This window comes from Panthera tigris, chromosome E1, assembly GCF_018350195.1.
Source record: "Panthera tigris isolate Pti1 chromosome E1, P.tigris_Pti1_mat1.1, whole genome shotgun sequence".
Classification (NCBI taxonomy): Eukaryota; Metazoa; Chordata; class Mammalia; order Carnivora; family Felidae; genus Panthera; species Panthera tigris.
In genome coordinates this window covers 54530380-54545837 of record NC_056673.1, presented here as the reverse complement: position 1 = coordinate 54545837, position 15458 = coordinate 54530380, and the positions used below count along the sequence as shown (strand labels likewise).

At 47.3% G+C, this 15458-nt stretch overlaps 1 protein-coding gene across 2 annotated transcripts; it reads left to right on the top strand.

Moving 5' to 3' along the window:
• The first annotated feature begins 2078 nt into the window (after nt 1-2078).
• CD300H (CD300H molecule) lies at nt 2079-13871 on the top strand. 2 transcript variants are annotated; one of them, XM_042966721.1, is made up of 3 exons: nt 2079-2231; nt 7528-7885; nt 12473-13871. In XM_042966721.1, the coding sequence occupies exons 1-3, from the start codon at nt 2144-2146 to the stop codon at nt 12738-12740; spliced, it is 714 nt and encodes a 237-aa protein (XP_042822655.1). In that variant the 5' UTR covers nt 2079-2143; the 3' UTR covers nt 12741-13871. The 2 variants fall into 2 exon arrangements, with proteins under 2 accessions (XP_042822655.1, XP_015397153.2); XM_015541667.2 differs by lacking the exon at nt 12473-13871 and adding an exon at nt 10536-10825.
• The last annotated feature ends 1587 nt before the right edge of the window (nt 13872-15458 follow it).

Below are 15458 nucleotides of genomic sequence, written 5' to 3'. Positions count from 1 at the left end.
AGAATGGCTTTCATGGCTCCAGCATTCTGAGATTTGGGAGTTTTGTTACAGCAGCATCACCTAGAAAAAGCTGACTGATATAGTCCTGTGCACAGCAGGTAGCTTGTCCAGGATGAGGATACCAAGTGTGCCTTTCTGGGAAAGTCTGTAGCTCTGAGCTGTCCCCTTCACAGACTCAGGCACTGCCTCCCAAGGGAGAAGTGGTAAGCAGTGCCCCCTGAGTCTGCCTCCCCCCACCGGGCCTCTTGCAGGGAGACTAAAGAGCAGGTGACTCTTCCCTTAGTTTCCAGAGCTGTGAGCGGCTCCGAGGCTCTGCCCTTAAAGGGCTGCTGGTGTCAAGAGGGCAGTGGAGGAAGACTGGCCTCTTATAGGCAGATGACAGTCACAGAAAGGACAGGCCTGTCCCTAAGCACCCTGTCTGAATGGCCCAGACCAATTGCAGACAGAGCCACTTCCGGAGGCCAAAAGAGAGATGCACACATTTGCACACACATGCCTCCCTGCTGCCAGCTGCATCCAGGCTGTGTGAGCTGGGAAGGAGGGGGTGAGTTTGAATCCTGGGCTGAGAGCAATCATGTGGCTCGCCTAAGGTTGCACAGCGAATAAATGGCAACGTGGAACTTTCCAGGGCATTTCACAAATCCCATCTGAGGAGGAACAATTTTCTTTAAGGGCATGTTGGAAAGAAAATGAAAACTTGCAGACAAAATGTCACAAGGACTAGTGAGGAAAGGAATGGTCTTTTTATGGTGTGTCCACGAAAACAAAGTCAGGGTGACTTTTGGTTGACCCCCCCATCGAGGTGACGAGAGACAGGAGGCATGCAATGACAACAACCATGTTCTCCTCTCTGGGAGAAGAGTCTTGCCCTCCTGGCAAAGGAAAGGACACAGGAGGTCGCGTAGCCACCCCACCCCCACCCCCAAGGGTCTGAGCGGGAGCCGCGGAGCCCAAGTAAATGGAAGTTCACAAATTGAAAATTCTTCTGCTTCTGGCAAACTCCTCCCTCCCTAGCTCCGTCTGTTCTGTGTCATCGTTGAACATGTCGGGAGGGGGAGGTGCATGCCCGCACACACACACACACACACACACGCATCCGTGCACGCACACGCACAAAACCTCAGAATACATGAGATCTCCCTCTGCAGCAAGAAACGAACCAGCAGGCTGTTTCTTTATTTACTGAAACAGCCAATTAAGAGATTCTTGACAATAGGATCCCAGAATTTTAGACTTTTCCATTTATGTGAGTCTGGGTTCGTGGATAAGACATTCCAAATCGGCATCTGCCTTGCTAAGTCCTCCCTGGCTGTTTCCTGTCATGGGGCATAATGCTGGCCAGGTGCACCCGAGTTGCCGTTTGAGATATTGAAGATTTTTCTGTCCGTGGGAAGCTTGGCGGCTCATTTAACCAGGTTAAAGGGGAGGCTTGAGGATGGCTCGGTGCCAGAGCGAAGGGGGCTGGTCGGGAGCATGTGACCAAGGCAGGAGCCCATTCAAGGCCTCTGGGGTCTGGTGAGGCCAGACCAAGAGCTGGGGACTGACAAGAGGAGAGCCCACACCAAAGGTGGCCCCAGCCTCACACTCCGCTCCACCAAGAGCAGGAGATGAGGCCAGCTTCACGGGGGGCCCCTCTGTGGTCACACCGTGCCCTGCTGAGAAGGGCTTGATTTAATGCTCTGTTGTCCTGCCGGCTCGAAATGGTTGGTGATTCTAGGACAAAGGTGTTTTCATTTTGCACTGGGCCTTGCAAACGGCTGGTCTTGTCCAGAGGAGGCTTTGTCATGCCTGTACCCGCCAGCCACGCCAGCCACAGGACATTTGCTATTTGTAGAGGGAAGGGCTTGCTCGGAAAATCTAGAAGGAAGTCAGCTGGGCCCTTGCCTGCTGTGGCAGGCGGGTGTGTTGGCTGTGGTGGAGTCATGGTAAGGGTGTTATCCTCACAGGAAGCAAAAACCAGAACCGTGCATTCAAATGTTTCTGAGGAAAACTTTAGCAAGTAATCGACTGGTCACGTGATGCCCTGAGCCCCTCGCTTCCCCCATTTTCTGACCAGTCCTGAGAACAGAACCAAGAGGCTGAAGAAGGAAGCAGAGAAGTGCCAAGAAATGCAGAAGAGGGGGATGTGGTGAGCGGCCCCTGCATGAGGGGTTCCAGCCGCAGCAAGAGAGACACCCAGAGGGACGGGGCCATGTGGTTGCCATCGGCTTTGCTGCTGCTCTCTGTCCCAGGTGAGCGGGGCTGGGCAGGTCTGGGTGACAATGGTGTGGGGCAAGGTTGGTGATGGGGAAGGGAAGAGATGAGGACACAAGCAAAGAAAGGAGGGGGTGAGCTCCGAAAAACCTCACGCAAACGAAGAGGAAGAGGAGTTGATGGTAAGTTGATGCTTCCCACAGGTGAGCACGTACAGAGCCCTAAAGAAATTGGCTACTTTAATCCTGATGACCACCATTTTGAAAATCAAGAAGGCTGTTTTTTAAAAAAATGTTTATTTATTTTTGAGAGAGAGAGAGAGAGAGAGAACAGACATGGAGGAAAGGCAGAGAGAGAGGGAGACAGAATCCCAAACAGGCTTCGTGCTGCCAGCGCAGGACCCAACATGGGGCTCGAACCCACAAACCGTGAGATCATGACCTGAGCCGAAATCAAGAGCTGGACACTTCACCAACTGAGCCACCCAGGCACCCCCTGTCTTTTTTTTTTTTTAAGTAGGCTCCACGCTGGGCGTGAGGTTTGAATTTACAACTCTGAGATTAAGACCTGAGCTGAGATCAAGAGTTGGACACTCAACAGACTGAACCACCCAGACACCCCAGGAATACTGTCTTATGCACCAGGCCAGGGCGAGGGGAGCAGAGAACTAATACTAATTGGGTTAATCGATGTGTTCACCCGATTTTCCCCATAATCTAATCCAATTTTTATTGCAATCCTATGAAAACAAGAGACCATGATGCAGAGACAGGCAAATAATTTACCCTAGACCAATTCATGCAAGGCAACCAAGGTTCAAAGAGAATACGTTTATTGCCAAGATCACTGCTCTTCTTATAACACTTATATTCAAGGTCATCACTTTTTAAAAATAATACAATGGTCACTTACTACATAAGCCTCCTTGTGAATAGCTGTTCATGTATCCCAGGTGCTGACGCACCCCCCATGGGGGGCTCTGTGCCTCCAACAGGTCTGGGCTGGCCCCAGGGGCCCTGCACTGTGAGCTGCTAGATGGTGACACTGCTGGGGACTTGTCCATCCTTGTCTGAGAGTTCCCATAAACGATGTTTCTCTCTCTCTTTTTTGTTTTTGAACACTGGAAGGACAATATTTTATTATAAAAGGGGAAAGAATCAAGACAACTCACCAGTTTGCTCTGATCCTGTGAAAACACAAATGTAGCAATTAGAAATCAGAGTAATCCGATATCAGCGCTAACCGTCAGAGCCCAAGGAGGAAAAATCTTTATTTCATTAATCCCATTTCCCCACCTCTAGCTGTATTAATCAAGGTGCACCAAAACCCTTAAAAATATCACTCCCGTGAGATTGAGCCCTGAGTCAGGCTCTGTGCTGATAGCATGGAGCCTGCTTGGTATTCTCTCTCTCTCTCTCTCTCTCTCTCTCTCTCTCTCTCTCTCTCTCCCTTCCCCTCCCCCACTTGTGCTCTTTCCCTGCCTCTCAAAATAAATAAACAACAAAAAAAACCCTTAATATAAATATCACTCCCAAAATAGGACACTAAAACTCAGAACATAAAGATACTCTGCATGATAAAGCTGAACAGAAAAACACACTTTAGACTTTTAAAACTTGACCAACTTTTAAATAATATTGCTTTACAGAGATTATTTAATGTAAAAAATTTAGGGGCACCTGGGTGGTTCAGTCAGTTAAGTGACGGACTCTTGATTTCGGCTCAGGTCATGATCTCACAGTTCATGGGTTCAAGCCCCCATGTTGGGCTCCATGTTGAAAGCTCAAAACCTGCTAGGGATTTTCTCTCTCTCCCTCTCTCCCTCTCTCTCTCTTTCTGCCCTTCCCCTGCTTGGTCTCTCTCTCAATAAATAAACTTTAAAATAATAATAATGATAATAATAATAAATTTTAAAACTAATGCACATTCTAAACATCCAGTTTTGGTAATCAAGATAAAGTAATTGTATTACAAATTTCAGGATCTAAAAGTAATTTGTTACATTTACTAAGATAAATCTGAAATGGCCCGTATCAAGCATGTGTGTCCTGCATAGTGACCCTGTGATCCTCAGGCATGAAAAGACACAGTCCCACCCCTCCCCCTTTATTGATGTGATCAGCCAGATGAAAAAAAATTATGCTGAGTCTCAACTAGTACATACTGATTAGGATCATTTTGGTTTATCACTCTGGCATTTAGATTATGAAGAGTTCAGGGAAAAAAGCTTCATTCTTGAATTCTGATAAGCCAAACTAAAGTCTCAAGGGTGGCCTCCAGAAATTCAAGGTTCTCTTTTCCTACTTATTTCAATAATACTTAGGAGATTTTCTGTATTTATTTATTTTTGTTTAAAAAAATTTTTTAAATGGGGGCGCCTGGGTGGCTCAGTCAGTTAAGTGTCCGACTTCAGCTCAGGTCATGATCTCACAGTCTGTGAATTCAAGCCCCACGTCGGGCTCTGTGCTGACAGCTCAGAGCCTGGAACCTGCTTCTGCTTCATATTCTGTGTCTCCCTCTCTCTCTGCCCCTCCCCTGCTCATGCTCTGTCTCTCTCTGTCTCAAAAATAAATAAAAACATTAAAAAAAATTTTTAAATAAATTTTTTTAATGTTTTTATTTATTTTTGAGACAGAGAGAGAAAGGGGAGAGGCAGAGAGAGAGAGGGAGACACAGAATCCGAAGCAGGCTCCAGGCTCCAAGCTGTTAGCACAGAGACTGACAGGGGGCTTGAACTCACAGGGGGCTTGAACTCACATGCCATGAGATCATGACCTGAGCCGAAGTCAGATGCCCAATGGACTGAGCCACCTAGGGACCCTGACACTTTCTGTATTTAATAAGAGTTATAATTCAATTGGTCTGTAAGCCCAAGTCCAAAAGTCCTTGCCTCATGGCAAGAGGCCGCACAGGAGCTGGTTGACCAGTAAGACTAAGACCAGACAAAAGGAAAACACACTCGCCAGGGTTGTAGACAATGACCTTCCAGCAACAGAGACAAGCCCAGCGGGATGGCCATACACAAGAGGGCCTGTGGAGACCTCAAGCTACGCCATCCTCCTGCTCCTAAAGGAGATAAATCTCTCTCTGTCTACCCGGTTACTTGCCATTACACTTAACAGGCAGGTCTCTTTTACTTTATATTTATTTTTTTTTAAGATTACCAAAGGCTTCGACTTACAATTGGAGCTGTAGGAAGCCTCTGGGGCTTGATGGGTACAGAGCAAGCACTGTCCTGTAGGATCTTAGAGAGAACCCGGGCCGGGGAGGAGCAGTGCAGCATCCCAGAGGTAGCTGAGACAGGGGGGAGAGAGCCCTCACGCTTCAGCAAGGAGAAGGTGGAGAAGAAAAAACACAAGGAGGGTTGTGGGGGTGGGGGCGGGGGAGGGGATGCCGGGCTGCCTCAGGGTCAAGGTCAGGGTCTAGGTGTAACAGAGCATTTCTAACAATGTTTTCTTACCCAGACCTGAGGAAGCAGCTCCAGATCTCGAAGGCTAGGGCTTAAGCAACTGAAAGAGTAGGTAACGTGGAAAGCCAGTCCTAAAGCGTCCCTGACCCCATCAGAAACGCAGAGAACAGCGCCCCCACAGCCTGAGCCTGGGACAGCAGCAACTGCACACGGTTCAGTGTTGTGGCTCCCAGTCTCCCCAGCCAGAAGCCTGCCTCGGGAGGGCCTCAGACTGGGGCATTTTGCCCCGTTGAGCAAGGTTCCTCAGCCTCTCCACTGTTGGCATTGGGGCTGGACCATTCTGTGTTGAGGGGCTGCCTTGTGCGCTTCAGGATGTTTAGCGGCATCCCTGGCTTCTGCCCACTGGATGCCAGGAACAACTCCCCACCCCTCCAGTTGTGAACAACCAAAAATGTCTACAAACATTCCCAAATGTCTCCTGGGGGAGCAGTATCACCCCTTGCTGAGAACCACTGCTTTGCAGATTATTGGTGGGAGAGGCAGACAGCCTTGTGTTGTAGAATATAGGTCAGTGAGCCACTTGAGCTTGCTTGCTGGGAAATCCAGTGAGAAAATGCAAGGTATTTAAAATGAGGAAGCAAAAATTAGTTGGGTATTTTGCCCAAATAATTTCTCACTGTCCTTTTGCCCTGGGTTAACCTCCTTCCTTGTTAAGAACAGATGAGACAATGGGGTGCTTGGGTGGCTCAGTCGGTTAAGTGTCGATTTCAGCTCAGGTCATGAACTCATGGTTTGTGGGTTCGAGCCCTGTGTCGGGCTCTGTGCTGACAGCTCAGAGTCTGGAGCCTGCTTCGGATTCTGTGTCTGCCCCTCTCCTGCTTGTGCTCTGTCTCTCTCTCTCAAAAATAAAATAAACATAAAAACATTTTTTTAATAATAAAAAAAGAATAGATCAGACAATAGCTGTTCCTTGGCGTAATGAGGACTCCTCAGGTGCCTGGGACCGGCATGGCTCTCCAGGCAGGAAGCACAGGGTTTAGGGGGCTGGGTCCTAATCACTTCATACTGGAGCTTCCTGGGTGACTGGGGGAGGGAGGACAATGTCAAAACCTTGGGTTTGGCAGAAGAGCTAGAGATGAGGCCCAGGGCATGGCAAGGCTGGTGGGTGACTGCCGAGGGGTGGGGAAGGGAGCAGTGTGGAGCAGGGAGTCCCTAAAGATGTCAGGTGATGGCAAGTGTTGCCACAGGTTTCTGTCCCAGGAAGGACATCGAGTGTGAATGTCCTTGAATCAGAGCCCAAATGAACCCCTTCCTGATGGTCTCTTTCTACCCCTGGCTGACTCCCATCTCCAGCATGACCCAGACATATGAACAGGAGGTCCCATCTATACAAGCAGGGATTATAAGCTTGGGGCTTACAGGTGATCATTTGGGAAGGGGACATAGCCAGAAGCTGAAGGCTTCCTTCTAGCTCTCAATACTGTGCTTCATCTAGACTTCCTTTGTTCCCATTCTTGCTTCCTGTTTTCTATTCCATCTGTCCATCCATCCATCCATCCATCCATCTGTTTATTCAGAATATACTCAGTGGCTTCATTCAGTTCTTGGTAATTGATGGACACAGCCATTTCCTTTAGGTACTGACAGGTCTGGGGACCCAGAACCTATCTGAAGTCACCCAAAATCTTCCTCTCCCTCCACTTCTAAGTTGGCTGAGCCCACACAGGCTCTCTGTGTCTCAGAATCTCACACCAGGGAGCTTCAGAGGTCTCCCCCTTGTGTCCACCTACAACCCATACCTCTCGGTTCCTGACCCTTCCCTCCTTGAGCCTTAGGGTGACCTCTGGGTTTCCAGGGGACCTGACCCTCAAGGCCCCTCCAGTCGAGGCTCTTCAGGTGAAGAAAGTACCGATGGTCTTTTTCAGGCTTCTCATCTCTGAGTGGCCCCAGCACTGTGACAGGCACCGAGGGGGGATCCCTGAGAGTGCAGTGCCAGTATGAGGAGAAATACAAGACATTTACCAAATACTGGTGCCGACAACCATGCTTGCTACTTTGGAACCAGATGGTGGAGACCAGAGGGTCTGAGGGAGAGGTGCGGAGTGGCCGTGTGTCCATCGTGGACCATTCTGCAGACCTCACCTTCACAGTGACCTTGGAGAACCTCACTACAGATGATGCAGGGAAATACAGATGTGGGATCGCGACAATACTGCGGGAAGAAGGACTCAATGGCTTCCTGCCTGACCTCTTTTTCCAGGTTCAAGTGTTTGTTTCCCCCAGGTAAGACCCTACTTTCCTCCGGTGCCCCTGAAGAAGGGATCTGAGCTAATTAATGCCTGCAGAGCACCTGAGGAAATCTCAGCTCGGGAGAAAAGAGCCAGCCCCAGTGTTTGTGCCTTAGAGACTCAGTGGGCGTGCTGTGTGGGTGTGAGTGTGTGGGAAATATGGGTGGGTGGGAGTGTGTGTGTGTGAAAGAACACGTGTGTGCATGCATGTGTGAGAGAGTATGTGTGCGAGTGAGGGTGTGAGGGACAGTGTGAGTGTGACATCCAAAGCCCTTGCTGTTGCCCCAGGTCCTGACAATATTTGTGGGCCTTGAGGACTGAGGCTGGTGTCGCTGCAGAGGGTCCTGTGACATGTGCTTCTATCAGGCCCTCCTGTCCTCACAAGACTGCGTGTCTCCACCTTCAACCTTCCTTGAATCGACCTCTCCGGTGTTCTGCCAAGGGGGACCAGGCAGGATGGCTGCACTGGCTGGAGAGGGGGCACCTGAGGTCTCACTTTTGTGCCAACTTTCAAACACTCCTGTTTCCAGTGAGATGAGGGACACTGAAATGCTTCATGGGGAAGGCGATGGCTCTCTGGTCCTGGTTTATGACCTGTCCATCTGCAGAGGAGATTGGTATGGCGTGGGGTGGGGATACGCTACACTCTGGCCAGGTCTGGGTCTGGCAAAGGGGAGACAGTGGTCCCGGAACTTCCAGCCCAGTCCCTTCCCTGAGTTCCCCCTGCTTTGTGAACTCAGAACCCTGCAGGTGACAGGTGCCTAGCTAGGGAGAATCATGCACTGGGCACTGGGCCTCTGTTTTTCACCATCAGCCTTCACGATAGCCTCCAGCAGCAAGAGCTCTGTGACATTGGGACCTCCAACGTCCCTGGTAGTGAGCACAGATCCATCCAACCCCAAGGTAACATGCGTGTGTCCCAGTGTCCTTTACCACTGCCTGGCTCCTTCCCTAGGGAGGGGCTTCCTAGATGCAAGTTTCCTCAACTATTCACTCATTCAACAAGCATTTAATTTGCTTGTTATGTGCCAGGAACTGATCTAAATGCTAGGAATATAACAGAGAACAAACAGGCAAGCCTGTGCTCTCAAGAAAGTCCCATTCAAATGGGTGGATTTAGACAATGGGTAGATGGATAGAAAGACAGACAATTAGATGATACGGATAGTTGATGGGTGGATGGATGATGGATGGATGGATAGATGACAGATGGATGGATAGACAGATAGATAGATGGAAGAAAGATGTCCATTAATAATAATTCCTACGGAGGAGAATTAAGCAGGTGTCAAGGATAGGGTGATGGGGCATGTGGGAAGATTATGGGACATGATGAAAGGAATCAAGATTCATCGAAAACAAATAACCAAGAGACTGTTTCAGTCTGAGTTTCTTCAAAATCAGATCTTGAAACAAGGACTTACGTGCAATTCATTTATGGAGAGGTGATCCCAGGAAGTATAGTGAGGGAGCTGGGAAATGGAAAAAGCCAGCAAAGTGTAACTTTGACAAAGGAGCTATCACACTAGCAACTGGGCTCTGTCCCACTAGGTGCCCTGGGAGATACCACATAGGACATAGGACATTCCTCAGAACTCTCCCACTGAGTGGTGAAGAAGCTGAGGTAGTGATCCACATACATCTATTCTCATGGTGGAGGAAGATGGCGGGCTTTGCTATTTTCTTAGAGTAATGAAGGAAGGCCTCTCAAATGAAGAGACATTTGAGCAGAGACCTGAAGGAAGCAGGAAAGCCAACAAGCAAGAATCTGGAGAAAGAATATTGCAGGCAGAGAGAGGGTCACTCTTGGGACCATGGATTCTGTGGCATTTCTGGCCTATTCTGCTCAGCAAGCACACATTCCTATAGCTAGAGAGAGCCCTCAGGCAAAGAGATGGACGAGTTGGAGGTGGGAAACCACTGGCGGGTCCAAGACTACCCACAGCTGGCCGGAGCTCAAGCAGGCAAAGAGCACATGAACCATGGTGCCAACAGGGTTTGCAAGAGCCCAGTGCATCAGTGGAGAGGGGCAGGCATCAGCCAACCCCTCAGGCTGCGAGCCAGGCAAGGGGTTGGGAAGGTAGAGAGCTTAAACAAAGGCCCAGTGTGGGGGAGGGGACACAAACATTTGTGAGGAGCTGAGGTGGTGTTAAGTATTGGGACCCAGGGTGTGAGAGGATTGCCAATGAGCTGAATTTGGGGAGGTCACTCTTGGGGCTTGATGTTGTTGAACAGTTTCGGCAGAAGAGCTGCTCCCATGATGGACAGTATTGAAGGTGAGTCAAGATGAATTTGAGTGAGGAATTCACTCAAAGGGGGCATTTCATCCTTGAAGTAGGGGCCAGCAAGAGCTGAGTTCCTGTGAGTGTTGAGGACTGTGGGTTCAGAAAGCTGTTTCCGGGGGTCTCCCTTCCTCTCCATTCTTCACCACTGCATCCTGACGCTCAAGGTCAACTCTTGAGCTGAAGGACAGGAGTCTGTGGCCCTCAGCACGGGGCTGTCCGGCCCTGATACCAACCAGCTTGGACATTGATACTGACTTTTGAGGCAATGGGACCTGAGCACAATAGCAGGTGGGGAAGAGGCAGAGCCTGGGCCTCTTGTGGAGGAGGAAACTCCTGCCAGTCACCGTGTTCCTCCTACAGGTCCCTGCCTGACCGCGTCCACTTCCTGCTCCTCATATTCCTGGAGGTGCCCCTGCTTCTGATTATGCTCAGTGCTGTCCTCTGGGTGAACAGGCCTCAGTGGGCAATTTGTGGGAAACACAGTCAGCCTGATGACGACGGCCTACAGCCCTCCTTGCCCATCGATATCCTGTCCAGAGACATCACTGTTCAGACTAGAGAAGGAAGAACTTCTGCCCCCAAACTTTATTTCTCTTCTCACTTTATTGCCAAAAACTTGTAAGCAAAGCAAAACGAAACAAAACAAAACAAAAAAACAACCTTGAAAACATGTAATGAAATATATCACACATACAAAAATGTGTGTATAATGTAGATGTGCCTGGTGATTGGCTGGGCAGCACGCGGGAAACATTCCACAGGACCCCTAACTTGCCAGCAGAAATTGGTGTCAGGCACAGACTAGTTGGTCAAGGGATCCCAAAGTGAGGGCCCGCTTTTGGGTGACCTCGCCCTGCTGAGAACCCTCAAGGCAGCCTCTCAACTCAACATTCCTTCCGTTCTTCACTCGCTCACCAAGTATTCACCAAGAGCCTATATAGTGAAGACTTATTTCTAGATTATGGGGATAGAGCAATCAACAAAACACGAGCTTTGTGTTCTAACAGTTGGTTTCAGAAAATAAAGACATAAATAATACTGGTTTGTAATAAGTGTCATGGAGAAGAAAGGGTAAGAGTTCAGAGGATGGAGTGACAGGGGACAGGGACAGCCTCTTGGGTAAGAGCCTCAGGCAGGTGAGGGAGGGAAAGTGGAAGGGCTGAGCAAAAGCAAAGCTCAGGGCAGGTGAGCACCCTGACTGAGGCCAGTGGGGCAGGAAGCTAGGAAGTCAGGTAGATGTGGACAGGCCAGGCGAGCTTTGGGTGGGGGAGTGGTGGGCTGCATCTTCTGAGAGATGGGGAGCCACTGAAGGATTTCAGCAGAGGAGGCTCCAGGATCAGATGTGAAGATGCCAAGGCATTCACTTGAGGATTGGTTCCTAAATGATCTCTGACCTCTGAGAAATCACCCAAAACAACCCCAATCTGAGCTGGGTTCCTGGGAGTGTTGATGGCAGGAGAAGGAGTGGGGCTTAGGGTAAAGAAGCTCTTTCTGAAAGCCAGGTCCTGCCCCGGGGAAACCCTCTATCTCCTCTCAGTATCACCCACCTAACCCCCAAAGTCAGCTGTTGAGCTGAGAAGCTAGGGGTGAGTATATCCAAATATCCAAGTCTAGCCCAAATGTGGGTTATTAGGTCCACGGGATCTTTGATCAGAGAGACTTGGGGGGGCAGAAAGGAGAGACCTGGGGCCTCGTCTTGAGGAGGCAGCTCACCATCTGTCACCATGTTCCCCGCAGGCCCCTGTTTAGCAGCGTCCACTTTCTGGAGTTCCTGGTCTTTCTGCAAGTGCCCCCACTCCTGACCGTGCTCAGTGCTGTCCTCAGGGTATCCTCCCCCTTTGTGGGGACCCCAACTAAGAGATGCTTCAGTCCTTCGTGCCTTTTGATATGCTGCCCAGACATACAGCCCTTCAGATTAGAGAAGAAGATAAGATATATTACATCTTATTTATCCATTTTTCTGTTGATGGCTTTGGGTTGTTGCCCATTTGGGGCTTTTCCACAGCCAGTGCCGCTGTGAACATTTTTATACAGGTCACCTAATATATACGTGAAATAAGTTCACTAAGGTAGATGCTTAGGGATGGAATTGCTGGGTTTTAGGGTTTGTGCATGCTCAACCACACTAGATAATGCCAAATGATTTTTCCAACCCCGTTAACTGCCCCAGTTAATGCTCCCATCAGCAATAGCTGAGAACCCCCATTGCTCTGCCTCTGTGTGACTACTTGGTTGGTCAGACCTTTTAGTTTTGGGGTTTTGCCATTTTGAAATAGTTTTCATTTCACAATTTACAGGATGGCCAGACTGTGCAGCCAAGGTCAAAAGGCAGGTAAGCGTGACCCAGGAAAGAGGTCAGTGCAGGATTCGAGGTCACTGAGAACAGACAACATGCACACCAGGCTCAAGGGGAGCAGGGTTTACTTACAGCACAAGGAGAGAGAGAGGGAGCCAGGCTGTGGATCTGTTCCTACGGCTGGTGCGTCCACTCTACAGCCAGCATGGGCAGTGTGGTCGCATGCACCCCAGTTGTCTTGCACAAGAATCCAGACTCCTTCCCAATGAGGTCTGAAATATAGGAAACTGGGGTGCGCCTGAGGGTCACTGACTCTAGCACTCAAGCAGAACAAAGTAGCATTCAGTGAACCTGAAAGGGATTCCCGCAAAAGTCAATAAACCCAGCACAGTCCGTGTGGGATCCTATCTCCCGGTGAGGATGTGTTCCAGGCACATTCTTTGTGGGCAAGAAGAAGTCAGGGAGGAGGCTGCCATGCCCAACCTTCTTGTGGTTTTAATTTAAGTTTCTCTGGCTGCCATCATGTTGAGAACCTTTTCACTTTCTATTGCATTTCCCCTTCTGTTCAAGTTTTGCCTACCGTTCTTGCGTTAGCTCTCTTTTCCTTACTGGATTATAGGACTTGTTGGAATCATACTCTTGTTTGGTGAAATTTTATCAATTATACATTTTTCATATGTGCTCACATAATTTGTGGCTTGTCTTTTCATTCTGGAGTCTTTTCATAAATACAGTTCTGAATTTTAGTGTATTTGAATTCATCAAAATTATTATAGTTTGTGCTTTTGGTACCATAATTTAGAAACGTTTCTTATCCCAAAGTTATAAAAATAACCTCCTATATTTTTTCTTAACAGTCTAAAATTTTTGCAGTTCACATTTTAAGTCCTTGATCCAACTGGGATCGGGTTTTTTTTTCTTCTGTGATTTGAAGTTGGAAGCATTTTCCTTTTTCTCCATATGGATAACCACATATTCCAACATATTTATCAGTTTTCCTTCTTCCCCCATTTACCTGAGTTATATCAGGTGTCCAGGTAAAAACAGGTCTGGTTATGGGTGCTCTATTCTGTTTAATTGGGCTACTTACTTATCTGTGTTCATTACCATATTGTCCTAATCACTATAGCCATATAAAGGCCCTCCACATTTTTCCTTTGTTTAAAAACTAGAAATAAGATAAAAAAATAAGAAGAAAGATTAAATAGGGTCAAGAGACTCATAATATAATATCAAAAATGTTCAGGATCTAACAGAAATCATTCACCTTGCCAAGAACCAGCCGTCTATAGATTCAAGGCAATCCCTATCAAGATTCTAATGGCATTTTTTACAGTAGTAGGGAAAAAAACCTCCTAAAACTTATGTGGAGCCACAATAGACCCTGAGTAGCCAAAGCAATCCTGAGAAAGAAGAACAAAGCAGGAGGCATCACACTTCCTGATTTCAAGCTATATTATAAAGCTATAGTCATCAAAACAGTATGGTACCGACATATAGACAGACTAATAGACCAATGGAACAGAACAGAGAGCCCAGAAATAAACCCAAACATATATGGTCAACTAATGTTTGACACGGGAACCAAGAATATGCAATGGAGAAAAAGCAGTCTCTTTAGCAAATGGTGCTGGGATAATTAGATATTCACATGTAAAAGAATAAAACTGGATTCTTTTTTTTACAGCCCTCACAAAAGTTAACTCAAAATGGATTAAAGATTTAACTGTAAGGTCTGGAACCATGCAGCTCCTAGAAGAAAGCATGGGAATAAAGCTCCTTCACATGGGTTTTGGTAATGATGTTTTGGATATGACACCTAAAGCACAAGCAACAAAATAAAAAGGAAGCAAGTGGGACTATGTCGAACTAAAGAGTTTCTGCACAGCTGATGGGAAACTATCAACAAAGTGAGAAACAACCTATGGAATGGGAAAAATATATTTGTAAACCATATACCTGATAAAGGGTTAATATCCAAAATACATAAAGAATTCATACAGCTCAAGAGCAAAAAAACAACCCAATTAAAAAATGGGTAAAAGGCCCGAAGAGACATTTCTCCAAAGAAGCTATATGAAAGGTCAACAGACATGAAAAGATCCTCAACATCACTAGTCATTACGGAAATGCAAATTAAAATCACAATGAGATATCACCTCATGCCTATTAGAGTGGCCAAAATAACAAAGACAGGATATAACCAATGTTGCCAATGGATATAGAGAAAAAGGAAACCTTCTGGTTGATGGACATATAAATTGGTGTAGCCACTACAAAAAACAACACAGATTATCCTCAAAAAATTAAAAATAGAAATACAACATGATACAGCAATTCCACTTTTGGGAATATATCCAAAGGAAATGAAAATACAAACTCAAAAAGATATCTGCATCTCCATGTTTATGGCAGCATTGTTTACAATAGCCAAGACATGGAAATAATCTAAGTGTCCAGGGGCACCTGGGTGGCTCAGTCGGTTGAGCGTCTGACTTCAGCTCAGGTCATGATCTCACAGTTCACGGGGTTTAAGCCCCACGTCGGGCTCTGTGCTGACAGCTCAGAGCCTGGAGCCTGCTTCAGACTCTATGTCTCCCTCTCTCTTTCTGCCTCTCCCCCACTCATGCTCTGTCTGTCTCTCTCCCTCTCTCTCAAAAATAAACATTAAAAAAATTTTTTTTAAATCTAAGTGTCCAATGGATAAAAAAGTTATGGTATAGATTTACAGTGGAATATTGTTCTGGAATAAAAAAATTAGGAAATACTACCATTTGCAAAAATAAAGATGGACCCTGAAGGCATTATGCCAAGTGAAATAAGTCAGGAAAGCCAAATACTGTGTGATCTCATATGTGGAATTTAAAACAAAAACGAAAACAAAAAATAACCAAATTCATAGTTACCAGAGGCAAAAGTGGTGTGGGGGGAACTGGAGGAAGGTGGTCAAAAGGTACAAATTTCCAGTTATAAGGTAAATAAGTACT